The sequence below is a fragment of the Vespa velutina genome, chromosome 1 (genome assembly GCF_912470025.1).
Source record: "Vespa velutina chromosome 1, iVesVel2.1, whole genome shotgun sequence".
In the NCBI taxonomy this organism is placed as follows: domain Eukaryota; kingdom Metazoa; phylum Arthropoda; class Insecta; order Hymenoptera; family Vespidae; genus Vespa; species Vespa velutina.
The window spans coordinates 10,203,854-10,230,800 of record NC_062188.1 but is presented as its reverse complement, the minus strand read 5'-3'; the positions used below and the strand labels follow the sequence as shown (position 1 = coordinate 10,230,800).

The window sequence follows — 26,947 nt, the reverse complement described above, 5'->3', positions numbered from 1 at the left end:
TAACTAATGAAGATAAATGAAGTAGATAGATAATATGATTAATATGCGAATCTGTAAAATTGTGTAAATGTATGTGAGAATAACGGTAATTTAAGCAACCGCGTAAGTCGAACAATCGAATCGATTATCACATCCGGTCTATCGATATGAAGGAGCGCCTTGTGCGCAAAAAGTTAAGTGGATCGATTTGACTTTTAAAATTTATGAATTAACAATAGAAATTCCACGTCATGCATGTTATCAGTCGACGATATTGGAAACCATTTACTCGCAGGTAATGAATATTTTTGATTATATTGAGATATAATAAAAACCTAGGAACGTAATCATAACGGTAGATAAGGATAACGAGTGTTAAATACATATACTCGTTTTATGTATGACCGTGAATCATAAGGTGAAGAGGCATGAAATTGTGTCTGTCTGATAAAGAGATCTAAGATAGTAATAGGGAAGTGGGAGAAGGAAAGAATGGGAAAATACATGAGAATCCACCAAAGCGAAAACTTCTTGTTGCAATCGTTGCGTTGAAAGCCATTGAAAACGCTTGGGAGCGCTGCTGTTAGTTCGTGATTCCGAATTATACCGAATGTCATGTAAATGGCGAAATATATACGACAATACTGACGGAAAATAAGAATATCCCTGCTCGCTTGGAGCACTTTGTCCGTTCGTGGTACGTCGATAAGCTTGTTCGTACAAACGACGGTGCAAGTACGTTGTCGTGTTCGTTTTCTTATCGGGAAACGAGACGTTTCATAAAGGATGGCGACCTGACCCCTTACGAAGGATGGAACACTGTGCGGAACGGTAATGTATCTTCATTGTGTGTTGAGCCATACTCGCGAGCAGAAGAGTTATAGATAATAGTATGTTGTGAATATCAGATGATTCCAATAATTGTCTTCGATTTATCTTCCTTTTAATTTGTATACGTAATGCGGTCAAAGGTTGCATTTTATACGTTATTTCAATGAAGAAGAAAATTTCTAATGATTGCCATTGTCGTGTCAAATTTTTTTCCATCCTTTGTGTTTTAACGGCAAGTACCAATATATATATATAGGATATTGCTGTCTCTCAATGCCACGTGCCTTTATTTATCGAACTGTTCAAGTCCCGTTCGGAGCGTGTGTTTAACATTTAACAAGCGCAGCGCTCAATTATCGTCGTCGCTTCTTTCTAGAAAAATAACATTCAGCCAAAGCCATACACCACGGGAGAGAGAAAGCTGTCAAAGTGAGTCTTAATATAGAGCTGCTGCTACTAGTGAGAAACAGTTGTGTTTATTTGTGATACGTTACGTCCGATATTGAATTTTGAAATACGATTAATAACGAATTCTTTTACATTATTTCCCTCGTTTTGACGTGCGTTTGTTACTTTTGGTAAAAAACCTGCAAATCAATCTTAAATATTTTAGCTGTGCAATTTATGATTTCATAGTATAGTGCAATATTATATTTTCAGATCGTCAGATTGAAACCCATTTAGTTGGTGCTATAAAAGACATAAGGTGAGCATTTTGAAATTCTATATATCTTATAACGATAGAACAAAGTGAGCTATTTATAACATCTCACTGACAATAATCTTCCTTTGTTTCTTGCTTAAAATATTTAGAATTAATGTTCAGTAAAAGTGTTATTTCTTGAAATCTATATAAATTATTATTATTATTGTAACATATATAAGAGAGTATAGTTAATTGTTGTCTCATTAAGATCATAGTACTTTTACCATATTTGCATAAATTTAAATGGTATCTTATACTTTTTATACATCTGTATTCAGATGACAGACGTAGATCCGGAGACATTACTAGAATGGCTCAGTATGGGCCAGGGAGACGAAAGAGATATGCAATTAATTGCATTAGAACAACTATGCATGTTATTACTTATGTCTGATAATGTCGATCGCTGCTTCGAATGGTATGTAATAATTACAAGTAATAATTATATGTTTGTTCATTTCAATTATTTTAGTTATCTATCTTAATATTTATTAACTTTTCAGCTGTCCACCACGCACATTTTTGCCTGCATTATGTAGAATTTTCTTAGATGAATTTGCACCTGACAGTGTTTTAGAAGTAACAGCTCGAGCCATAACATATTATTTAGATGTTTCTGCAGAATGTACACGCAGAGTAGTAGCTATGGAAGGTGCAGTGAAAGCTATTTGTGGTCGTCTGTCTGGCGCTGGACTAGGCTCCAGAGCTAGCAGAGACCTAGCAGAACAATGTATAAAGGTATAATAAATAAAAAGAGAGAGAGAGAAGGAAGGGATTTTTTCCATATATAAAATGAACGATAATCATATTAGTTATAATAATATTAAAATTCATATCTTAAATAATATGCAGGTGTTAGAACTCGTTTGCGCAAGAGAAGCAGGTGCTGTGTTTGAAGCAGGAGGCCTTCCATGTGCATTATGTTTCATCAGAGAGCATGGAGCACGCGTTCATCGAGATACATTACATTCTGCAATGGCTGTAGTAACACGTCTATGTGGCAAAGTTGAACCTCAAGATAAAACTTTGCCTGATTGTGTAGAAGCATTATCAACTTTGCTTAGGCACGAGGATGCACATGTGGCGGATGGTGCACTTCGTTGCTTTGCATCATTGGCTGATAGATTTTCCAGGAGAGGAACTGATCCTGCTCCATTAGCTTGCAATGGATTGGTTTCTGAACTTCTGTATAGGTAAGAATTAATAACAAATAAAAATTAAAACATAATATATATATACATATATGTGTTTTTGTGTGTGTATGTATGTATGTATGTATATATGTATGGTGTGTGTGCGTGCGTGCGTGCGTGCGTGTGTGTATGCGTGTGTGTGAGTGTGTGTGTGTGTGTGTGTGTGTGTGTGTGTGTGTATAGATTGTGATGCATATTCTAAATTAATCTGCCATATAGATTATCAAACGCTGCAGGACCTGGTACATCTGTCACAGCAGCTTCCAGTAATCCAAAGACACCTCCACCGCCTACTACTGCAGCAACTTCAGAACCAAGGTCTTGCGCTTCAGTTTCCACTATAATCAGTCTTCTATCTACATTATGTAGGGGATCGCCATCGATAACTCACGATCTTCTACGTTCAGAATTACCAGATGCAATAGAAAAGGCCCTAAAAGGAGATGAAAGATGTGCTCTCGATTCTATGAGATTAGTTGATCTTTTGTTAGTTTTATTGTTTGAGGGTAGATCAGCCCTTGGTCGTGGCACTACAGGAGGTCCTTCAGGACCATTGTTACCAAGATTAAGACGTTTGGATAGTGCGGGTGAAAAGTCTCATAGACAACTAATTGATTGTATAAGATCCAAAGATACAGATGCATTAATAGAAGCTATAGATTCTGGAGGTATTGAAGTCAACTTTATGGATGATGTTGGTCAAACATTGTTAAATTGGGCTTCGGCATTTGGTACACAAGAAATGGTTGAATTTTTATGTGATAGAGGTGCAGATGTTAATAAAGGTCAACGATCGTCAAGTCTACATTATGCAGCTTGTTTTGGAAGGCCAGCGATTGCAAAAGTTTTGCTTAGGCATGGAGCAAATCCTGATCTTAGAGACGAAGACGGAAAAACTCCATTAGATAAGGCTAGAGAACGTGTCGATGAAGGTCATAGAGAAGTCGCAGCTATATTACAATCACCTGGGGAGTGGATGTTACCACCAAATCAAGAGCATAGAAAGCCAGAAGCAGAAACGGAAGAATTTACAGAACCAAAGGGTGATCCTGAAATGGCTCCAGTATATTTAAAAAGACTTTTACCAGTATTTTGTACAACTTTCCAATCAACGATGCTCCCCAGTGTTAGAAAAGCAAGTTTAAGTTTAATTAGAAAAATGGTACATTATATACAACCAGAATTACTCGTTGAAACATGTGGTTCTGATAGTACAGGCGGCTGTGGTGCTATGCTTGTGGAAGTTATTGCAAATGTATTAGATAATGAGGTAAGATAAAAATTCGTTTTATGCTTTAAGTATATGTTAGATATTCTTTAATACTTCCATAGCAAACGCCTTTAAAAAGTATGACTGTTTGAATCGTTTTAATAACCCAAGAACATGTTCCAATAGACAAACAGACACACAAGCAAAGAGTGCCAGTGATTTAGTTAAGATTGTTCACAGGAGGTTGAGATAAAGGCGCCATCGCCACCGCCTCTGCCTCTCAAGCCGATCATTGGCCCCAAATTGCCCTGCATTTCATCACGCAAGTTTGCCAGTTCCCAGAACTACATTCTTGATAAGACGGTAACGTCTGTACCATATTTCTACCGCTCACTAGATCAACGTCCCTTTTGTCTCCCTTATCCTGTTCATATTTACTCAGTTTGTCTGCTGAGTTTATTAATGACTACATAAATATTCTTTCTATATTTATTATTAACATGATGCACCTATCATAATTTATTTAAAGCGTGAGATCTAACAAACTTACACATGTATTGCTCGTCTATTCAGAAAAAGGATACATATTCAATAAGCCTCAAAAATATCTTATAGCACCATAGTATCGATTGCTATACAAAATGCAAAAATATTGACTTTATACAGTGGTGCTAATATTAATGAGTGACATAGTGTCTTATTTCTTTTTGGACACAAAACTTGACAAAAGAGGACAATTATATATATATATATATATATATTATATATATATATATATATATTTATATTAGAAAATTTGAAATAATTGGTTGATTATGAACTAGGTGGTTGGCAGTACGTTCAAAAGAGGGCTAATTATAAACATTTTTTAATTCTTTCTTTTTACTAATGAAATTATTTGTCCACTTCTGTCAATTGTTTGTCTCCTGCAGTTGAAACATGCAAAAGTATATGCTTAAACTTCACAGAAGTGCATTCACTTTCTGCTCGAAAAATGTCTATTTTATATTATTTGTGTCTCATATGATTTAGTTAAACAAAACTAAAGGTCGCTGGTACTCTAGTGCTTAAAACAGTTGTGTAGTGTTTGCGTTTGTTAAGTGAGGAAAAAATGTATTGTTTCTATCTCGCTCGATTCATATTTAAATATTCATAGTATCTTCATATTATAAATTATTTTTAATTTAACATTAATAGGAAGATGAAGATGGACATTTAGTAGTTTTGCAAATGATACAAGATTTGATGATTAAAGGAAAAGATGAATTTTTGGAGCACTTTGCTCGTCTTGGAATATTTTCTAAAGTTGCTTCATTAGCTGGACCACAAGAAGTTGCTCCTGAACCAGAAGCAGAACAAAATCAATCAGGACAGGAACAAACCATGGAAGATGCTCGAGAGTTGTTAATTGGAAGAGCTTATCACTGGAGAGATTGGTGCATTTGTAGAGGTCGAGATTGTTTATATGTCTGGTCAGATGCTGCTGCTTTAGAATTATCAAATGGAAGCAATGGATGGTTTAGATTTATACTTGACGGCAAATTAGCAACAATGTACTCTAGTGGAAGCCCAGAAGGTGGAACTGACACATCAGGTGAGTAGATGCTTATTTTTCTAAATAGTATGATCCAATGTTTCATCCAACTATATCGTTCATCTAATTATTATCTTTCTTGAAACGATCCTATCGTCCCTTTTTATCAACATGCAAAGTTATAATTTCATTTTCTCTAAGCTAGCATTAATTTATGTTTTATCTTTTTCATTTGTGATTAACTTTTACGAGGGGTCTAGTTTAGTGAATAACCGGTTTTACTAACTGCCTACAGGAAAGGGGAGGAACACAGAGTCGCTTACTACTGAAGGTAGGTATACATATCTCCTTGTTGGGCACGCATTTCCTACCCCTCAATACAGATTAGCAGTCTAAACCTAAAATTTCTCTTTCTGGAAATATTTTAAACAACTCTTTATAATATGTTTCACTTCATAGGAAATGATGAATTTGTTTGTGGCTTTAAATTATTTTAATTACGTTCGTATGTTTTTTGCAGAAAACCGCGGTGAATTTTTGGAAAAACTCCAGAGAGCACGCAGTCAAGTAAAACCAAATTCTGCCAGTCAACCTGTGCTATCCCGGCCTGGTCCCATTCGATTAGTTGTTGGAAATTGGGCATTATCTAGTAGAAAAGAAAGTGAATTATGTATACATAATAGTGATGGTCAGCAACAGGCCACTATATTGAGGGAGGATCTTCCCGGTTTTATTTTTGAATCAAATCGTGGTACAAAGCACTCTTTTACAGCAGAAACAAGTTTAGGTATATTAAAGTTTATACTTCAAATTATAATTATACCTCTTCATTTATATTTGCTAATTTACTTATCATTATTTAGGTCCAGAATTTGCTGCTGGTTGGGCTGGAAAACGAGGAAAAAGATTAAGATCAAAAACTGAAGCTATAAAACAAAAAGTTAAAGTGCAAGCTCAAGATATTTATGAACGTTACTTTAAAGCTGCTCAAGCACAGCCGCGTGGAGTAGTTGCCAAACTCGGAGCTATTGTAAACCAAATAGAGAAAGCTTGTCAAAAGCAACAATCCGGAAATCGTGAGTGGCGTACTATATTGCAAAGTTCTTTAGAAGAGCTTAAAATATTGTTGAATGAAGAAGGAAGAGTTTCTGCATATGAACTACACTCTAGTGGATTGGTACAAACATTATTATCTTTATTGGCTGCACCACCAGGACCGCAGCCACCAACGCTCAGAACAACAAAGATGCGATTACAGAGGATAGCTGTTTTTAAAAGTTGCTTTCAAACGAAAGATGCTAATAGAGAACATAATTCAGCAAAAATTTTAGTGCATAAACTTGTTTCGGTATTAGAATCTATAGAAAAATTACCAGTTTATTTGTATGATACTCCAGGTTCTGGTTATGGCCTTCAAGTCAGTAATATTTTTATACTTCTGTATTTTTTATTTATATATCGCAAATATAAATTTAACATAAAATTTTCTCTTACACAGATTTTAACAAGGAGGTTACGTTTTCGCTTAGAAAAAGCTTCAGGAGAGAGTTCTCTTATTGATAGATCCGGTAGAAGTCTAAAAATGGAACCATTGAGTACTATACAGCAATTAGAAAATCATTTATTAAAAATGGTAGCGAAACAGTGGCATGATCACGATAGATCAACGTTTACTTTTGTGAAAAAACTAAAAGAAGGCAATAAATTAACGTTTAAGTATCAACATGATTTTGATGAAAATGGCATATTATATTGGATTGGAACCAATGCAAGGTAACAGTTAATGAATTTTCTATGATTTTGATAAAAAGAAAAATATACAGCAATTAAACTAAAAAATTGGTGTATTTATTCTTTATCATTGTATTTTAGATCTTGTGCAGAGTGGGTAAATCCTGGCCAATATGGTTTAGTTGTTGTTACTTCAAGCGATGGACGGAACTTACCGTATGGGCATCTTGAAGATATACTTAGTAGAGATGCTTCAGCATTGAATTGTCATACTAATGATGACAAAAGAGCTTGGTTTTCAATAGATTTGGGAGTGTGGGTTATTCCAAGCGTTTATACCTTAAGACATGCTAGAGGATATGGTAGAAGTGCATTGAGAAACTGGGTGTTTCAGGTAAGAATAAATATCGCGCACATCGTATTTTTTATAATTTATAACAATCGTAAATCTTTTTGGATATCTGCAAAAGAATTCATTAAGTAACATAAAATTATTTAATTTTTACTCAGGCATCAAAAGATGGTATTATTTGGACAACACTATATGCTCATGTGGATGATTGTTCTTTAAATGAGCCTGGTAGTACAGCTACGTGGACTCTTGAGCCACCGAGCGATGAAACACAAGGGTGGCGTCACTTACGATTACAACAAATTGGGAAAAATGCTTCCGGTCAAACACATTATTTATCTGTATCTGGATTTGAAGTTTATGGCGAAGTTACAGGTGTTTGTGAAGATCTTGGTCGTGCCGCGAGAGAAGCAGAAGCCGGTGTGCGGAAACAAAGAAGATTAATTAAAACACAAGTTCTAAGGCATTTAGTCGCAGGTGCTAGAGTCGTTAGAGGATTGGATTGGAAGTGGAGGGATCAAGATGGTGTGCCACCAGGTTTATATTTTGTATATTATTCTTGATATGAAATCTATACAGACTAACGTTTTTTTTTTCTTTTTTTCTTTTTTTTTTTTAAATCAGGCGAAGGTACAGTTACAGGAGAACTTCACAATGGTTGGATAGACGTAACATGGGACCATGGTGGCTCTAATTCATATAGAATGGGAGCAGAAGGCAAATACGACTTAAGATTAGTTGGTACTTGTATAGACGTGGATGGTGGAGCAAAAGGTAAAAGTGGTGGAGGAGTATTAACAGGAAGAAAATCTAGTAGTACTCCTAGTTTACCTGATTGTACTGATACAGCTATACGTGGCTCAGTAGCATCAACTGATCAAGCAGCGAGTGCTGACAATCTTGCAGCTAAGGTATAACATAACTTTGATCAAATATTCGTAACTAAATAGTAGACTTTCTAGAAATATATAGAATATATAGAATTATATAGAATTTGATTAAAAGTAGAATTATTTAATGCAAATAGCAAGCAGCTGAATCGATAGCAGAAAGCGTATTATCAGTTGCTCGTGCCGAAGCAGTAGTAGCTGTAACTGGCGAAGGTGGAGCAAATTCAACAGGAGAACTTTCCGTTGTATTACATCCAAGGCCCGATACTACAGTTACAAGTGATTTAGCTACTATTGTCGAAAGTCTTGCTCTTAACACGGATTGTCCAGCAAATAGTAATAGTAATCGTGCTTCTAGTAGTTCAAAATCATTATTTGCTGCTGTTCGAGGAAATAAGGTATAAAACTTATATTATGATGTTATATTGTTACGGCAATACATAGTAATTGGATATGAAATATTATATTGTTATTTACGATGTAATATTTTAGCCTGGTGGAGGATTATTGAGTTTGGAAGCTGCAGAAGTACTAGATCGTATGAGAGAAGGAGCTGATAGATTGCGTAATAATACAAATAGCTTTCTGAGTGGTGAATTGCTTGGTTTGGTGCCTGTTCGGATCAGTGTATCTGGAGAGACAGATGAAAATTCACTTAGAATTAAGCCTGTGCCAAGACATCATCCTGGTATCACGGATGGTATGTTTTTTTTTCATTCTTTCTTATTTAATATACGACAAATACAAGACAGTCCAACTTTTGGAAGTTCATTAGCATACCTACTTCTTTTTTACGTTTTACATAATATGAAATGAACAAAGAAACATAATCCGAATTACATCAATTGTCAATTTTCTCGTCTTCATCCTGTGAAATTGTGAGTACTCATGAAGTTCAGTTTTATTCTCCAATTAGCTGGTAAAGAATGCAACCGGGACAAAGAAGCTAGCTCATCTGCCCAAAATACTACAGGAGGTTGTCCTGTAGTGGTTACGAATCCTATGTCTGTGTCTGTGCCCAATCTTGCTTGCTCTGACACTAACAATACTTTGGAACCAGCGGCCGCCACCGGCTTACTGGAAACGTTTGCTGCAATGGCTAGAAGGCGAACGTTAGGTCAGTTTATAAATAATAATGCATGTAAGCATGTTTTGTTTGTGATCTATATCATATATAAAATTATGTAATATTTATAACAAACGATAATAGCAAATAGTTTATGTTTATTCAATTATAAGAAATAATTTACAAGCTATGCTATCGTCATTTAAGCACCAATTGTTTCAGGGCCTACAGGTGGACAGCATATAGCTTCTAACTCTAATACTGGTTCTAATCCACGTGGACCCAACTCGGTTTCAAGCCTTGTTCGATTGGCACTAAGTCCTAATTTCCCTGGTGGTTTACTTAGCACTGCTCAGAGTTATCCAAGTTTAACCAGTAGTAGTCAAGTCGCTGGTAGTGGAGTTACAACAACGACTGGAGCAGGATTAGGACAAGCACTTACTATGTCACTTACGAGCACAAGTAGTGATAGTGAACAGGTAAAAACTAATCTGTTTCGAATTAACATCGTTATTATCGCAAATTAGTTATTAAAAAATTATTGTAACAATGTAAAAGCTAAAAATAACTTAGATGACACCTTTCTCCTTAATGTAATGAGCAGTTGTGGCTTCAGGTTAGTCTCGAAGATTTTTTGGAGTCCTGCAGTGGAGTTGCAAGCTCTAGTGCAGGTGGCGGTAGAACTACTGGTGGTCCTACACTTCTTACTGAATTAGAGGATGACGAAGATGGTGTATTAGAAGAAGAGGAAGATAATGATGAAAATGATCAAGAAGTAAGTGAAAGAATTTTCAATAACATTTAATACAAATATGCGTCTTATGCTTAATTGTAAATTGTAAAATGTAGGAAGATGATGAAGAAAATGAAGAAGAAGGTGATGGTTGTGAAGGAGAATATGAAGAAGTTATGGTCAGTCGTAATTTATTAGCAGCGTTCATGGAAGAAGAAGCACCACAAAGCAGTAAGAGACGCGCATGGGACGATGAATTTGTTCTAAAACGTCAATTCTCTGCTCTCATTCCTGCTTTTGACCCAAGACCCGGTAGAACTAATATAAATCAAGTAAGTTCTCTCTTTTCATTGCTATTTATCATTTTAGTTGCTTAATAAGATACATTATACAATATTATAACATGATGTAAATAGACAACAGATTTGGAAGTTCCACCACCTGGTAGTGAAACGCAAACAAGTACGCGAGTTGGATCATTACCAATGCCTAGACTCTCATTAAGATTAAAAGGTCCAGGACTTCCAGGAATACCAGACGTAGAATTACCACTTTTAGAACCACACGCCAGTATCTTCCAAGCAGTTCAAGAACTGATGCAGTTAACAGAATTAGGGAGTCGTCAAGAAAAATTAAGAAGAATATGGGAACCAACATACACGTAATATGGCTATTTATTTTTAAAACATTTTATTTGTTTGATATAAATTGTATTAACAATTATCTACCCAGCAGCTATATTAGGTTTATATCTAATAACCTATGAAGAATATTAAATAATTTTCGATGATATTTTGTTCTCGAGAATTTAATAATATTTTTATTTACAGTATAATATATAAAGAGGCCAGAGAAGAAGAATCATCTGGTAGAGCGACCCCAATTGTAACGCTGTATTCTCGTAATTCTACACAAAATACAAATGCATGTACGGTAGAAGATGTTTTACAATTGTTAAGACATGTGTTTGTCTTGAGTACTACTCGTGATGATGGTAGAAACAACGTATCAGACATCGTAGAATCAGAGGATACAATGTGCTGGGTACATCCAGATGATTTTACCTCAAAAAAAATAACAAACAAAGTAGTACAACAAATTCAGGATCCATTGGCTTTAGCTGCTGGTGCATTACCAAATTGGTGTGAAGAATTAGCAAGAAGCTGTCCTTTTTTGTTACCTTTTGAGACTAGGCGATTATACTTTAGTTGCACTGCATTCGGTGCATCTAGATCTATTGTTTGGTTGCAAACACAAAGAGATGCTGTTCTTGAAAGGCAGAGAGCACCCGGATTAAGTCCACGACGTGATGACAGTCATGAATTTCGCGTGGGTAGACTTAAACACGAAAGAGTCAGTGTACCAAGGGGAGAGAAATTATTAGACTGGGCTGAACAAGTATTAAAGGTATAATATCGTATATGCTTGATATTAACTTGTTAGAACTATAACAAATTTTATTTAAATATGATTATAAAATAATTTATTATTATTGTTTAACATAGGTACATGCAAGCCGCAAGAGCATATTAGAGGTAGAGTTTGTTGGTGAGGAAGGTACTGGCTTGGGACCAACCTTGGAATTTTTTGCACTAGTTGCAGCAGAATTACAACGTAAAGATTTAAGCCTTTGGCTATGCGACGACGAGGAATCATGTGATAATCAACAAACATGTGTCTCTGGAGAGCAGGTGCGTCCAGCTGGATATTATGTTGTACGTCCTAGTGGATTATTTCCTGCCCCTCTACCTCAAGATTCTACAGCTTGTGATCGTGCTGTCAGATATTTTTGGTTCCTTGGTGTATTTTTGGCGAAAGTTCTCCAAGATAATAGATTAGTCGATCTACCGTTATCTCGTCCCTTCTTAAAGCTAATGTGTCGTGGTGATATTACAAATAATGTAAATGAAAAAATCGGTTTGACTGGTGTTACACAAGAAAGCATGTCGTCTAGTATGTCGAGTAGTTTCATCTCAGAGGAAGGTGAGGCTGACGCAGCTTATTCGACATTAGAACCTTCTCCATGGTATAGTGGTCTATTGGATATTGAAGATCTCGTTGTTGTCGATCCAGTGAGAGGTGATTTCTTAAAAGAAATATTAAATAGAATGGCCAAACGTGATAGGACACTTTCTGATGGACGCAGTTCTGCCGATGAAGAAACATCATTATGCATCACTCATCCATCTGGAACATCAGTAGCTATCGAAGATTTGGCTTTGACTATGACATATTCTCCAAGTTCGAGAGTTTTCCAACATGATCAGGTGGAATTAATAGAAGGAGGATCGGAGATTCCTGTAACTGTTGAGAATGCTAAAGAATATGCTGATTTAACAAACGCTTATTGTTTGGACCGAGGCATTTGCAGACAACTTGAAGCATTTAAATCTGGCTTCTCTAAAGTTTTTCCTATGGAAAAATTACATGCCTTCAGTCCAGAAGAAGTGAGAGCTATGTTGTGCGGTGAACAAAATCCACAGTGGACTAGAGAAGATTTGCTTAATTATACAGAACCAAAACTTGGTTATACAAGAGAAAGGTAAATAGTAACATTTTAATATTTTTTATTTTCTGTCATCTATTAGTATCTTAATATCAATTTATTTTTTCCCTTGTAGTCCTGGATTCCAACGATTTGTCAATGTACTAGTATCACTAACTGGTTCAGAGAGGAAAGCTTTCCTACAATTTGCTACTGGATGTTCAGCATTACCTCCAGGGGGCTTATGTAATTTGCATCCTAGATTAACGGTTGTACGCAAAGTAGATGCTGGATCTGGCGGTTATCCTTCCGTTAATACTTGCGTACATTATTTAAAATTGCCAGAATATCCTACAGAAGAAATTTTGAAAGAACGATTATTGGCTGCTACCAGGGAAAGAGGGTTCCACTTGAATTAAATGTTTCTGCTCAAACAAGAAACTATTTTATAGCAAAAAGAAATACTCGTTCGCTAACTGCGCGATTTGAACTTATTTGGCAGATTCAAATGTGCAATTTAGATATGAAAACTCAGTACGGCCTTTAAATGTTATTTGACCATTACGTCAAACCGTGTCCAATGAAAAATAATACAATTGTAAGTGATAATGATGTACGTAACCTGGAACGGAAATATTGTGTTTACATTATACTCTTTCTATATATATATATATGTATGTCAAAAGGATTCTCACTTATTAGAATACAAAATTAAGAATCATAGAATTGAATGTTCAGCAGTATAAGGTACTGTTAAATTTGTTCACAAGAGGGCTTATTCACGTAACTATATAAACGAAATATTTAATTAAATCCTATATTTATCGTGTACCGCATAGTGAGTGATATTAGCTCTCTTTAATGATTTATATCGCTTATATTACATGTTTACTAGTCATTGGTAATTTACACAATCGTGTAATAAGAAAAATGTATTGCATCTCTAACTGTTTCATCAATCTCGTTTGGTAACGTCAAATATTTTTTATCTGGGCCCTCATTTACGGTTCCATAAATTTAAACAACAAGAATTTATCGAACTAATTATATTTTACACGATGTCTGCGCACTTTAGCAGACGAATTATTAGGTAATATTATGTTCTATTTGTAACATAAAAGGATCTGTTAATTTATTATATATTAGTTATTACAAGAGAAGCAACAAATTTATATTTTATACATAAACAATAGTTTATTCCAGTCTGTTCCAGGTATTTAACGTACAGCATATTGCAAGTTTTGTCCAACATGAGAGAACGTATTTTCCCATAAAACGTAATATTTGCGAGTGTTTTCAAGTGTATTTGCTGTTTTTATGGAACAAGAACTTTACAGTTCCTTAAATTTAGAACAAATGTTCGTACCGTCTTTTGTGAAATATTGTTGTGCTTGGAAAATGATTCATATGAGATGCAATTTCAAAGAAAATTTATATTTTCTTTATGAAAATACTTCAGTCGTAATAAAGCATTAGTATCACATAAAATGATGGAAATCAAAATTATCTGCAGAAATGCTAAGTTATTATTATTATCACTATCAAAGTGATGTTTTTCAGCATCCAGACCAATTATTAAAGCATCTAAACGTCTGTCCTTCTAACAAAGTGTCTTTATTAGACGGTTATTATATCTTTAAAACTTAAGTATCATCAGAAATTAAATTTGCAAAACAAAGCGAACCAAGTACATAATTTGATTTTAATGCGAGCGTTATAGAAACTTTGTAAAACCAAGCACTCTGCATCTTTGTACAATATGCTACTTAATGCTCACAAAATAATTCTATTTGTAGGCAAAAATCAGTATGATTGTAATAATAGTGTTTAGGGAAAAAGATATAAAAATAATATAATTGTCAGAAAAGGTGAGTGAAAATATTGACATGAAGAATAGTTACTATTACTGTAATATAAATTATTATTGAATCTTGGGGAGAAGAATAAAAGAAAAAAAAAAAAAAAAAACATTATGAAGTATATATTTCGTTTAAAGTTTACATTTTTATTGGATCTATAATTAATTATGAATGAATTAGACAAAGCTACATGTTAATGATTTTACGGATTTTCAGTTGTATTGTAACTTTTTAAACGCGCAGAATTATTACTAGCTTCCAAGTATTATAAATATAATTGTATAGTAAAACTTCCAGAAACATTTTTCAATAATTCAATTTTATTATGCTCGATTAAATCTGGTGGCTTACACTTACATTACATAGAAAAAGTTTCTCTATAAATGTAAAGTAATATTTAAAACAATGATTATCAAATCAAATTTGAATTTTTATTTTCATAATTTTTACTGATATTTGTAATATTGATTCCCTCAATGGTAAATTATCATTCTTTAACAATAAGAAATATAATTATTCCCATATCTCCTTATATATTATCTATATACAACAAATTAGGTATTTCTTATAACTTCGCTGGTATAGATGGTTTCTTTTCCAAAGTATAATCTTCTCCAGATTCTAGTCAATTCTGAAGGATGTTATTTGCTTCTTTGTACTCCTCTTCCAATTCCCGGGCTGTGATTTTTAGTTTATATTGAGCAAATTCACTCATTGGAAGTCCCTGCAAAGTAATAAATAATTTTTATTTCAATTAAAAGGTACAATCAATTTTTAAAAAGTAATATAATGTAGAATGTGCTTAATATAATGGAAAATTGCAGTTACAATGATTGAAAGATTATATAAATAATACGTACTTGGACAATCTTGTATTGTTTATCTTTTATGGTAACAGGAAAAGAGAAAACAATGTTTTTTGCTATACCATAGCTTCCATCTGAAACAACACCCATGCTCACCCATTCACCTGGTTTCGTTCCTACCCACCAATCTTTCATATGATCTGCTGCAGCCTTAGCTGCTGACATGGCAGATGACATTTTTCTTGCTGCAATTACAGCAGCACCGCGTTTTTGAATCGTTTCTACAAAAGTAGTATCTAACCAATCGTTATCATTTATTACAGATGGTATACTTTTAGAAGACTCCCCGAAGTTTACAGTAGCATGCGTTGCATCAGGATATTGAGTTGAGCTATGATTGCCCCAAATAATAACATTTTTTACTTTATCAACCTATAGATTGTAGAATCAAGACTGTTGAAATATATTCATCGTAGATTAAAAAAATAATATCTCTGTCAGGAATCTTAGTTTACCTGAACACCTAATCGAATTGCTAAAGCAGCTTGTGCTCGATTTTGATCTAATCTAGTCATAGCTGAGAAATTTTCTTTTGGAATAGATGTTGCGTAATGTGCACATATAAGGGCATTTGTATTAGCTGGGTTTCCAACAACCAACACTTTTACATCTTTACGTGCGTATTTGTTTAGAGCTTCACCTTGTACCTTGAAAATCTCAACATTGGCAGCTAAAAGATCTTTGCGTTCCATTCCTTCTTTTCGTGGCATGGAGCCAACTAAGAAAGCAGCTGCTACGTCATTGAAAGCTACAACTGGATCAGTTGTTGGTACAATTTCTGTAAACCAAATTGTTTATAGCATTATATTTAATTGTATTCTTATTAACTTTATATTTATTGTTTTACATTTTGTTAAACCTCTAAGAAGAAAGTAATTTTCCATTATACAGCCAAGTTCAAGTCTGCTTTCTTGTTCATATATTTAACTTGTAGAGTAATAGTAAAAATGATTAATATCAATATATTAAAGTATTACATTGTATATAATATATTATATTATATATACCATTTTTTATTATGTAATATGTTAACTGTCTATAAAGTATTTAACTTTAACATGAATATAATAATAGTAATGTTCTGGAAAATAAGAAAATAGTTATTAAAGAAAATTATAATTTAGTTGATTTACCTCTAATAAGAGGAAGCGCCAAATCCTCAAGTTCCATAATTACTCCATCTAAAACTTTCATCATTGGTGGAATATCTAATAATTTAAGATTAATTGGTTGTTCTGGACCAAAAATTGATCCGGATGAAATATGATATAATAAAGAATAAGCAATTTGGCCAGCAGCCCCAGTTACAACGACATTTATCGGCTCCATCTGAAATCATGAAAAAGTTTATATTTTTAATAGAAGTTAACTAATATACAGATTTATTATAGAAAAACAACCAGTTAAAAAAATAAATGTGAATCTATAATATATCATAAATTAATAAAATTATGGAATATTTATAATTTAAGACTTTAAGTAAATAAACTTAAAATTAATTATTTACAGCAAGTTTGCATAATGATAAATTTTATTAGGTAAATAATAAAATTTATTCAACCAAGTAGTTAGATTATAAAAAGAGAAAAACGTGATAATTAAATATTACATTATAAATGATCTTATGAGCAAAGGTTAAATGTAGGGTATATTAATGATAAAAGAAATTCATGACAATTATCAGATTTGTAATACTTTTAAAACAATAATTACAATAAAAATATAAAAAGCTTACCTTATTCAATCCTTAACAAATTAAATTGGTAGTTTTACTACGTAATTATTCAATTTTATTGACAAAATTCGATGAAAATATTCCTACAAAAAATGGTGGAAATACTATCATGTATGTTTGATCAAGCAATGACGTTCAATCACTCCAATAATGCACTGGATAGCAAATTAAACAAGGACGCTGGAGTTCAATTATTTCTATCCGGCCAATAAGAACGTAGATTTTTTGTGTATTGCTATAAATAGTACAATCTTATATTACGTATAAAATGTATATATTCGATGTATTTTGCTAAATTTTATAAAAATAGACTATTCTTATCAGATATACTGTTTATGCAAATGCACTAACTATTTTTTCAGTTTAAGATTGGAAGCCAACTAAATTCCTGTTTACATCAAAATCAAGTTAATGTCTATATCGTAATATTTTATAGTAGTGGAAATCTTAAATTATAGAATTAGGTGAAATATTCATAAATTTTGTTGTGAAAAATATATTTTTATACGTGAATTTTCAATTTTAATGATCAAAAATAAGAGATTTTAATATAATATATAACCGTTCACAGATTTACAACGTTTAGCCATATAATTATAATATTATAACTATAATTATAATATTTTTAATTATTTGAGCATTTTTTTACAAAACTATAATTATTAAGTATTTCATTTTACATTCACGGATTGAGTAAGCACTTTAACATTAGCCAATCACGAAAGACATCAGTGCATCGAGATAGTTCTGCGTAAGAAAATCAACCGTAACCTAACTATAGTGGTCATTGTGTTGTAATTCTGACAAATAATGTTAGTTGCAAAATTAAATTGACAATAAATTTCTAATAAATTGTCAATACGTTTTTTAGGCATATTTCTGTTACCATTCTCATAGTTTTATTTGTGTAATCGATTACGAGTTACAACACGATTATAATTCATTTTATTTAACGATCTTTTTTCCGAGGTTTGCATAAATTTATAATTTAGCACTACACATTTCACGCAATATGAAGTTAAGTACTGATCTGTATGATAACTTATATTTGTAAGTATTTCAATCTTAATATAATTTTGTTAAATTTCTTAAATTCTTATACAAGGTATCACCTAAGTCCTTAAGCTTATATATGTATATAAAAACTTATCCATATTTCATTTTTTTTTAGATATGCTACGCCAGAGAAATTTTATGTTGAGCCAGCTGGTATTAAAGTATTACTTGTAGTCGATAGAGTAAGTCAACAAGTTTATACTCAAGGTAAGTTAGATTCTACATATTGTATTACTTAAAATTATGTTGTTAGATAAATTTCTTTCTGTTCTTAGTTGGTACAGCCAGCCTAATACCACCTACTGCGAGTCGTAGAAAAATATGGGGCATAGTAGGATCTATCCGTCTCTTAGCGTGTCGTTATCTCATAGTAATTACAGATGCGCTAATGATTGGAACAATAGCAGGTCAACAAATTTATAAAATTGTTTCCACAGATGTGATACCATATTCAAGATCGTCTTTACATTTGAGTGAAAAACAAGTACAGAATAATGCCACATATTTAGAAATGGTTAAATCTGTTTTAAATACACCTTACTTTTACTTTAGTTATACATACGATCTCAGTCACACTATCCAAAGGCTTCATAATACCACACCTGAATTTCTACAGGTTGGTACTACTATATGGATATTCCAATAGTTTGTGTCTATGTATTTGAAATTTGTATTAATGTCTCTACGATTTTATTTAGATGACACTTTATGATAGAGCAGACCTTCGATTTGTATGGAATGCTTACCTTTTGCAAGATTTAACAGCAAGGATCGAATTATACAAATTTTGCCTGCCCATTATACATGGATGTATCCTTTTTAAGATTTACATTTTTTAAATGTAGTAGTAATCTTTTTTACATTAATTTCATTGTCTATGATTATTCTGACATATTGATTTGATTAATATTCTGAATATTGATTTGATTAATATATTTCTTGACATTCAATATCAATAGTTATATCATTGAACACTGTTGTTGTCAATAGTATTGCATTCAATTGGGGTATAGTTTCAAGGCGCAGTATACATCGTGCTGGTACAAGACTTTTTTCGCGTGGTATAGATTCTACTGGAAATGTTTCTAATTATGTAGAAACAGAACAGTTAATCGAAGTAAATGGATATCGTAGTTCTTTTGTACAAACGCGAGGTTCCATACCTTTGTTTTGGTATCAAGCTCCAAATTTGAAATATAAACCTAAGCCCCAGTTAAGTGTTCATGAAGATCATCAGACTGCATGTGCTAGGCATTTTGATTCTCAGATTTTCCATTATGGAAAACAAATTTTAGTAAATTTGGTAAGTTAAGAGATATTAAATTTATGTGTATCATTTTCATCTAAAGAAATATATATCATTTTACAGATTGATCATCATGGACCAGAAGCTATATTAGAAAAATCATATCACGATGTTGTTCAGAGAATTAATAATCAAAACGTACGATATGAGGCTTTCGATTTTCATGCGGAATGTAGAAGATTAAGATGGGATCGATTAAACATTTTGATGGACCGATTAGCTCACGATCAGGAACAAATGAGTTATTTTCTTCTCACAAGAGACGGATTACTGCTTTCTGTGCAAGATGGTGTTTTCCGTACAAATTGTATCGACTGTCTTGATCGTACTAACGTTGTTCAAAGTATGTTAGCGAAAAGAGTTTTGAATGAAGTATTAACGAAGTTGGAAGTATTACGGAAGATTGAAGATCATCCTTCTTTTGAAAATCTTTTTAAGCAGGTATTAAATATAAAATCATACATTAGAAATAGAAAACTATTGTTTTATTATTTTAGGTATGGGCTGATAATGCAGATATTGTAAGTATACAATATTCTGGTACAGGTGCATTAAAAACGGATTTTACACGAACCGGTAAACGTACAAAATTGGGTGCATTTAGAGATGGTATAAATTCATTAACAAGATACTATAAAAATAACTTTGCCGATGGTTATCGACAGGTGCGTAATTCATTCAATATTGTCGGTTTAATATTAATTTATATATTTCTACAGGATTCACTGGAGCTATTCTTAGGTCGCTATATCGTGCAAGATGGCGAATGTACTTTGATTCAATGTCCCTTGGAATCTGAACGAAATTGGCGATACGCTACATTCCCATTAGTTTTGTTGGTTGCATCATCAATGCTTGTTGCACATATAATTCTTCCCTCTCGATATACTACAGAAGTTTTGCTTTATATGTTATTTTGGGGTGCTATGGTTGCAGGAACTTTTGCAACCATCATTCATCATGGAAAACAATATGTAGATAAACCTAAATTAATATAGAAGGAAAATAGAATTCCTTTTTAAGGCATACGTACTATAAGAACTTATAATTAATGAGGAAAAATAATTTAAATCAAGAAAGGCTTTAACTTTATACACTTTTCATTGTTAAGCTGTTAAATTGTAGAAGTGCTTTATTATATGAAAGTTAAAAGGGAATATTAATGTATATTCCTGCATTCCGTATAATTTTTCTTCATGGATTATAAAACATTATAGTACATATTTTCATAAATTTTAAGCTGTACATACATATAGCTCAAAAAATTCCGAGGGGACATTGAAAGCATGTATTCTATACGAAGTGGACAAATGTATCATGGAATTGCTTTTCATTTTTCTTAAGTGGTCATCGTAGAAGTAGGCTTTTTGACAATATTCAATTTTATAAGTAGAATGTATATTATACTATTTTTAAAAGATATTTGTTCTCTGGGATTGGCTTTACATCTTGAAAAAAAGTCATCCATAGTCTCATATAACTTTAAGTCTTTAGTTTCTGGGAATACCTGTGTAGACAAGGCACTGATAAACGTTGTTAAGCCACAGATCGAGTTTGGTACCCACCATCCATAAATAACCTGTAATTATAATGAAATTATATTTAAAATTTTCTGTATCTTGAACATCCCATTTTTTTGGATTTTAGTCTATTATATATGATATTGCATTTTATGATGAAAATATTTACTTAGCGGAAAGGGATATAATAATCATAAAAAGAGCATTTGTTACAGAGTAGAGATAAATTTCTTTTTTAAAAATTAATATCAGAAGTTATGCAATAACGATTATGTGAATTATAACTTTTATGTTACATTTTTTATATACATGTTTTCGTGTAATATATAAATATAATATATAGTAATATATAAAGTTTTTAGATAGACTAACTAAATAGCATAATACAATTTGGATTATCAATGAATTTTGGAAAGTCTAGATAAGCTTTTTCGGGGATTGTCCCATTTATTTTGCTGCAGAAGTGATATACGGAGATCGTACTCTACTGGCACCAATTAGTAGAACTTATAATCATGTTGAAAAATAACTTATGGAAATTTATTTAACTAACTTTCGATATTTTAACAGACATTACGAAGAGGAAGTACATAAATCAAGTATGTATATATAATATACACATGTACGTGCGCATACATACAATGTAAGCCTCTTTTTGCATATACATATACAAAATTTAATTTCTCAACTGCCACGATAAATGACATTACATGAAATATTTCTTCAGCCAAATTATATGTAGTTGTATACTTGAAACCAAAGTACCTCCTAACTATTTTATATCTGTATCTATTCTGAATCATATAAATGAGGTTTAAAAGGCTTGCAGGGGAAAAAATATTTTTTAATATATTGAAAATACTTTTGCCGTAACAAAATTATGATAGGTAGTATACTTTCGTATTAGTACTAAAAAAAAAATTCTTAATATAAACGCGACATTCTTATTACAAACGATGTAGATATTTAATTGTGTTAATAAAAACTTAACAACGCGTTTCTTTGTGTTTTTCAAGCTTGAAAAGACCATTATATTTTGGCAACAATCTATTTTATTAACTTACAAAATAATCCACAAGGTATGGTGCTAATGTACTGCCAATGTGTGCCCACGTAGAACTGGTTCCAATTGCTATGTTTCTCATAATAGTTGGGAAAAGTTCACTGCAATGAACTATCACAGCGACGAACACGCTGCTAACGCAAAGTCTACCAAAAAGAGCGATGAACATTTTGGTATTTTTCATGTTCTCTGATATAAAGAGAAGAATCGTAAATGACATGGATGAACATAGAAGTAAAATGAATGATGTACTCCGTCTACCAATTATTTGCAACATAGGTACAACTATGATATAACTGAATCCTTCAACTATACCTGCAGAAATCAATGTCAGTTATGAATAGAAATGAATATCGAAAACTTTCCGAGAAAAATATAAATTTACCGGAAAGTCCAGTATAAAGGTATGGGTCTATCTTCAAATGGCCAGAGGTTATCGATAATACGTAATACCCCAAAGACGTAGAACACCAAATGAACCAACATAAAATTAATCTCACACTTATCTGAATGTGTTTAAAGTTCTGAAGATTTGTTTTCCACTGTTTATAACGAGAAGTTTTTTCCTGTTTATATTCCACGACGCTTATTCGTTTTTCAGCACTGAAAAAGAAAGATAAGAAAGGATACAATTGAAGAAATTCAATAAGACACGTTTTACTATTGATCGATTAGTTCGATAACGTACATCATTTTTTGTTTCTCAGGTGTTACTATTTCTTTCATCATTTTCCAAGCACTGTTTTTGTGATTTGAATAATAAAGCCATCTTGGACTTTCCGGCATAGCTAACATATGCAAAATCAGAATGAGCGACGGCATAGAAATATATATTTGCAATAATCTCCATTCTCTGACATTATATGCAATGATGGCAATCAGAATCATTCCAAGTGGGTAACTCTCATTGAACATCACGCCTAATGTGGAACGCATCTTTGGTGGACTTATTTCTATTACTTTAACATAAAGATAAAGAAAGGATACATTTTATTGATCATTGATCATCAATCATCAATAGCGAGATATAATGTATTATTATGTATATATATGATAAATTTCAAGATCAACAAAGTTTTATCTCTGATTTTTTTTTAACGAGTTTCAAATTTCATTTAAATAAGCAGTTGATATTTTCAAAGAAATTACCTTAACAAAAAAGTAAAGAAACTTACAACAAATATTTAAGACAGTTAAGTTAGATAAGATAGTATATATATTATGTATAATATATATATATATATACACATATAACACATATGATAATTTGCGTGAGCTTACGTATCGAATAAGCTGCTTGGTAGACACCGATTCCAGCTATTCCGAGACCAACTCTGCAGATCAACATGATCAGATACGAATGTGTCCAGGCAATGGCTGGTCCAGTGATAATATATATCAAACAAGAAAGGAGAAAGGTTACCCTTCTACCATATTTATCAGCTAACACTCCAAAGGCAAACGCACCGACAAATTTGCCGATAGATACTGCAGTTTGAACCGTAGCTTTCATTGCTAAACGACTGCAGATCATATTCCACTATAAGGAAGGTAGTGTAGCTTATGAACGGGTAAGAATTTATAATCGACGAAAGAGTGATCTTTAATTGATCTCTAATCTTATCATTTTGATATCGTACCTCCGGCACGAAAGATGAATTCTCATATTCTATTTCATAATTATAATGTTCGCAAAGAATGGTTTCAGGTTTTTTATAGGTCTTTATCTTCTCTAAAGCACTGTCATAACCCATTTGTCGTAATTCTTCGTAATCCCAATTGTAATACTCGCAATTGGACAATTCGTCTGGACTAGAAAAAAAAAAGATTGAAAAAAAAGATTCGACCGATGTATAACTCAGCGATACTTTGGCAGTTTTTTCTTGTACGATTCGATATACAGGTAGATACATTCATTCCATCACATACATACTATTCTATCATTCATACACGCGTGATAATTTATTTACGCTTATGGTAGCGCGGATGTAGAATTATGCCCAGACGTATCTTGTGTTTTACATCGTCGATCGTTCGTTTCTAGCACGAGGCATCATTTATCATTCTATGGACGTCGCAAAATTTTGTACGTACAACGATAGTAAGAATAAAAGAGGGCTGGGCTCGGCATTGTGATCGATACCACTACGTTCCCATCACGATGCAATTTGTCAAGTTTAATGAATACGTCGTTCCTCGTGTTGTTTTGTCCAACCCTCTTCTCCTCCTCCTCCTCCTCTCCCCCACCTTCCCTTTCTCTTTCTCGATTGTGAATCAGTATGAGATATATATCTAATTCGATCCTATTGGCATTAGTACGGATTATCAACCACCTGGGACTGGATACAGCTCGTATTTGCTCGGGCGTCCAATTCGCTTCCTCCAACACTGGAATCGAGCACCAGTGCTTCGGTGTAATGCTGTAGAAGACGTAGGACATCACGTGGAAACCATTTAGTATAGTCGATGTGAAAGACAGCGTAAATATCCAATAGATGAACCACATTCTACTACTGTATATGGTGAGAGCTTCCTCGAAGTCATTTTCAGTTAAATAGTTGTGTACATCTGTTTTTCTACAAAAGTTTTTTTATATTTAGATGTATTATGCTCTATTAATAGAGGTAGTGTAAACATACATAGTAATATTAACTTACAATTCAGAAATTTTTTGTTTTTCCATAATTTCATCTAAAAGTATTGGATTGTAGATTGATTTTGATTCTGTTCTAAATTTTGGTATACCTTGCTATTTCTCTCTCTCTCTCTCTCTCTCTCTCTCTCTCTCTCTCTCTCTCTCTCTCTCAACTATGCCGTTTTTAACTGTTGTAGCTTTTTAAGTAATAAAACGTCCATTTATTGTTCATCTTATTACTTTTTGTCGAGTTATGTTAAGATCTAAGATCCATGAACGAAGGTATTTATTGTTAAGAAATGTAGCCTTTAAATAACGGATCTTATATCAAAAAGAATAAATTTCTTTGTAAAACATATGATAAGCTTATTATATGTCGATTTGATGTTGATTTATAGTTACGAAAAATGAGATTTAATCGTGATCGACAGCAGATTTTTCACTTAATAGTTTATGTAGAGTAAGCTTAAGATAATAAATCGTTTAACGATTTCGTATTCTTTAGATTGATCGGTTCTTGACTAAAAAAAACTTCTTACATGGTTGCTATGATACGAATTGCCATACATACTCTTGCATACAGATACGTATGCACCTTTGTTTTAGAGACTCATATGTCATGATTCAACGTGGAAATTGATTTCCACGAGATATCGCATCGCTAGACGCACTTTCTCATCTAAAACCTCAGTATTTTAGCTAAGGACACGTGCCAACATTTTTCACGATTTATCCTTGGCGTTTGATAACGAGGAAAAATCTCTGAGCCCATTGGTTGAAAATTTTCAAATATAGATAATAGAGACACTTTACGATCGGTTTAATTAACGTACTATTATATTTTACAAAAATATTTACACGATATAATTTTGGTAATTGTTAATTTTTCGTCAACATTTCAATTCGTATATTGTATAGTAAACATAGGAAAGAAGGATGAAAGATGAACTATAAGAAAAAAAGAAGAGTAGAAAGAAAAAGTAGAAGAGAAAAGAAAAAGAAGGAGAAGAAGAAAAAGAAGAAGAAGAACACGCGCTAGAATCATTTCTGAATGAGGGTAAAGCTTTCTAGTGGCTTTGAGCTTCTGACAAACGGTCCCCCGTAACTGGATTCGTTTTATAAAGTTCCGACGAAACGTGGAACCTTCTGCTATTAATTGGGGATGGTAACGGGCGCGCGCGAGAAAGAGAGATAGAGAGAAAGAGAGAGCAATGAGAGAGGGAGGGAGTAAAGCCGAGGACGAAGAAGATGGGAGAGAGCAGACTGAAGGTCGACGAGGGTGATTAATTTGATTCAATTACAAACTGAAGCAGATCCGGAGCATCGATTTTATTGCTATCAGCCCCTTTATCTGATTTTCTCACCGTGAGTTCAATGTGAAAAAGAAAAAGAGAGAAAAAGAGAAAGAGAAAGAGAAAAAAATAGGCGATGAGATTTCACATAACTCGAATAACTTTTAACATTTTCACTTGGATTCTCCTCTCGACCTTTATCTATTTTCTTTTCTTTTTTCTTTTTATTACCCCAGTATGATAGTTCGAATTAGCTTACAAAAGATGTAATTGAATCCAGCGAAAATTTTCGAAAGACTTCGTTCGAAACGAACGTCGTTTAACGCGAAATCAGCCGCCAAGCGTCTTTTTCCGATTGGATCGATTTTGATATCGTTTTTATTTTAACGATAAACGAACCACTCGCTCGCTCGCTAATTTTCTCGTGACACGCTGCATCGAATATTTTTACTTAATTTTTTTTTTCTTTTTATGCGTTTCTCTCTTTTCATTTTTATAATGTTAATCATAATTAAGTTTGATGGTCGTACGTTGTTTACATCCTAACGTTAATTATGACATTTACATATAGACAGGAATGCGACAGTTTGACGATAAATTTATCAAGTTCTTTTTTTCCTCTTTCCATTTCATTTCTCCGGTTCCTCATGTTTTTTTAGATGAAAAATAAATAATAATAATAATAATAACTGTCGTGATTTGACCTCCTGGATAATCTCACGGATTACAGCAATGCTAATCGAATACCCCGGCCTGATAATAAAGTAATTAAAAGTGAAAACGTTTGATTATTTTCCGCGTTAAGCAGCTTTTGTAGCTGCATTGAAGTGATTTTGTTGTTTCGAGTTGAAAAGACCCCTCGTAAATACGTATCGTGCATTGAAATTGTATTAGGCTCTTAACGA

At 33.0% G+C, this 26,947-nt stretch overlaps 4 protein-coding genes across 21 annotated transcripts; 2 read left to right on the top strand and 2 right to left on the bottom strand.

The window, feature by feature from the left end:
• Nucleotides 1-102: 102 nt before the first annotated feature.
• On the top strand, nucleotides 103-14,991 carry LOC124947214 (E3 ubiquitin-protein ligase HECTD1). Of its 14 annotated transcripts, none has more exons than XM_047489125.1 (26): nucleotides 364-810; nucleotides 1,471-1,516; nucleotides 1,795-1,934; nucleotides 2,020-2,254; nucleotides 2,369-2,709; nucleotides 2,929-3,979; nucleotides 4,160-4,282; nucleotides 5,117-5,513; nucleotides 5,749-5,784; nucleotides 5,974-6,240; nucleotides 6,317-6,870; nucleotides 6,952-7,226; nucleotides 7,326-7,578; nucleotides 7,695-8,073; nucleotides 8,161-8,310; nucleotides 8,386-8,447; nucleotides 8,564-8,824; nucleotides 8,919-9,126; nucleotides 9,343-9,543; nucleotides 9,715-9,971; nucleotides 10,097-10,267; nucleotides 10,342-10,557; nucleotides 10,642-10,886; nucleotides 11,056-11,632; nucleotides 11,731-12,767; nucleotides 12,847-14,991. In XM_047489125.1, exons 3-26 carry the CDS (start codon nucleotides 1,795-1,797, stop codon nucleotides 13,127-13,129), a joined length of 7,719 nt encoding a protein of 2,572 aa, XP_047345081.1. In that variant the 5' UTR covers nucleotides 364-810; nucleotides 1,471-1,516; the 3' UTR covers nucleotides 13,130-14,991. The 14 variants fall into 14 exon arrangements, with proteins under 14 accessions (XP_047345028.1, XP_047345116.1, XP_047345081.1 ...); XM_047489063.1 differs by adding an exon at nucleotides 1,187-1,239 and having other exon boundaries at nucleotides 366-810; nucleotides 8,161-8,447; XM_047489072.1 differs by lacking the exon at nucleotides 364-810 and adding an exon at nucleotides 103-274 and having other exon boundaries at nucleotides 8,161-8,447.
• On the bottom strand, nucleotides 14,677-17,524 carry LOC124947327 (malate dehydrogenase, cytoplasmic). Its single transcript, XM_047489346.1, has 5 exons — nucleotides 17,171-17,524; nucleotides 16,569-16,764; nucleotides 15,891-16,213; nucleotides 15,430-15,807; nucleotides 14,677-15,293 (listed from the first exon to the last, which is right to left on the bottom strand). Exons 2-5 carry the CDS (start codon nucleotides 16,762-16,764, stop codon nucleotides 15,195-15,197), a joined length of 996 nt encoding a protein of 331 aa, XP_047345302.1. The 5' UTR covers nucleotides 17,171-17,524; the 3' UTR covers nucleotides 14,677-15,194.
• On the top strand, nucleotides 17,398-22,049 carry LOC124947291 (phosphatidylinositol-3-phosphatase SAC1). Of its 3 annotated transcripts, none has more exons than XM_047489262.1 (8): nucleotides 17,398-18,220; nucleotides 18,342-18,433; nucleotides 18,502-18,842; nucleotides 18,925-19,036; nucleotides 19,186-19,529; nucleotides 19,596-19,973; nucleotides 20,030-20,197; nucleotides 20,252-22,049. In XM_047489262.1, the coding sequence occupies exons 1-8, from the start codon at nucleotides 18,183-18,185 to the stop codon at nucleotides 20,528-20,530; spliced, it is 1,752 nt and encodes a 583-aa protein (XP_047345218.1). In that variant the 5' UTR covers nucleotides 17,398-18,182; the 3' UTR covers nucleotides 20,531-22,049. The 3 variants fall into 3 exon arrangements, with proteins under 3 accessions (XP_047345218.1, XP_047345227.1, XP_047345235.1); XM_047489271.1 differs by lacking the exon at nucleotides 17,398-18,220 and having other exon boundaries at nucleotides 18,502-18,596; nucleotides 18,664-18,842; XM_047489279.1 differs by lacking the exon at nucleotides 17,398-18,220 and having other exon boundaries at nucleotides 18,502-18,633; nucleotides 18,779-18,842.
• Nucleotides 21,362-24,446, bottom strand: LOC124947316 (solute carrier family 22 member 6-like). 3 transcript variants are annotated; one of them, XM_047489314.1, is made up of 6 exons: nucleotides 24,049-24,446; nucleotides 23,756-23,927; nucleotides 23,397-23,655; nucleotides 22,804-23,074; nucleotides 22,501-22,718; nucleotides 21,362-22,430 (listed from the first exon to the last, which is right to left on the bottom strand). In XM_047489314.1, exons 1-6 carry the CDS (start codon nucleotides 24,057-24,059, stop codon nucleotides 22,108-22,110), a joined length of 1,254 nt encoding a protein of 417 aa, XP_047345270.1. In that variant the 5' UTR covers nucleotides 24,060-24,446; the 3' UTR covers nucleotides 21,362-22,107. The 3 variants fall into 3 exon arrangements, with proteins under 3 accessions (XP_047345270.1, XP_047345287.1, XP_047345277.1); XM_047489331.1 differs by having other exon boundaries at nucleotides 24,086-24,443; XM_047489321.1 differs by having other exon boundaries at nucleotides 24,210-24,443.
• Between the last annotated feature and the right edge of the window lie 2,501 nt (nucleotides 24,447-26,947).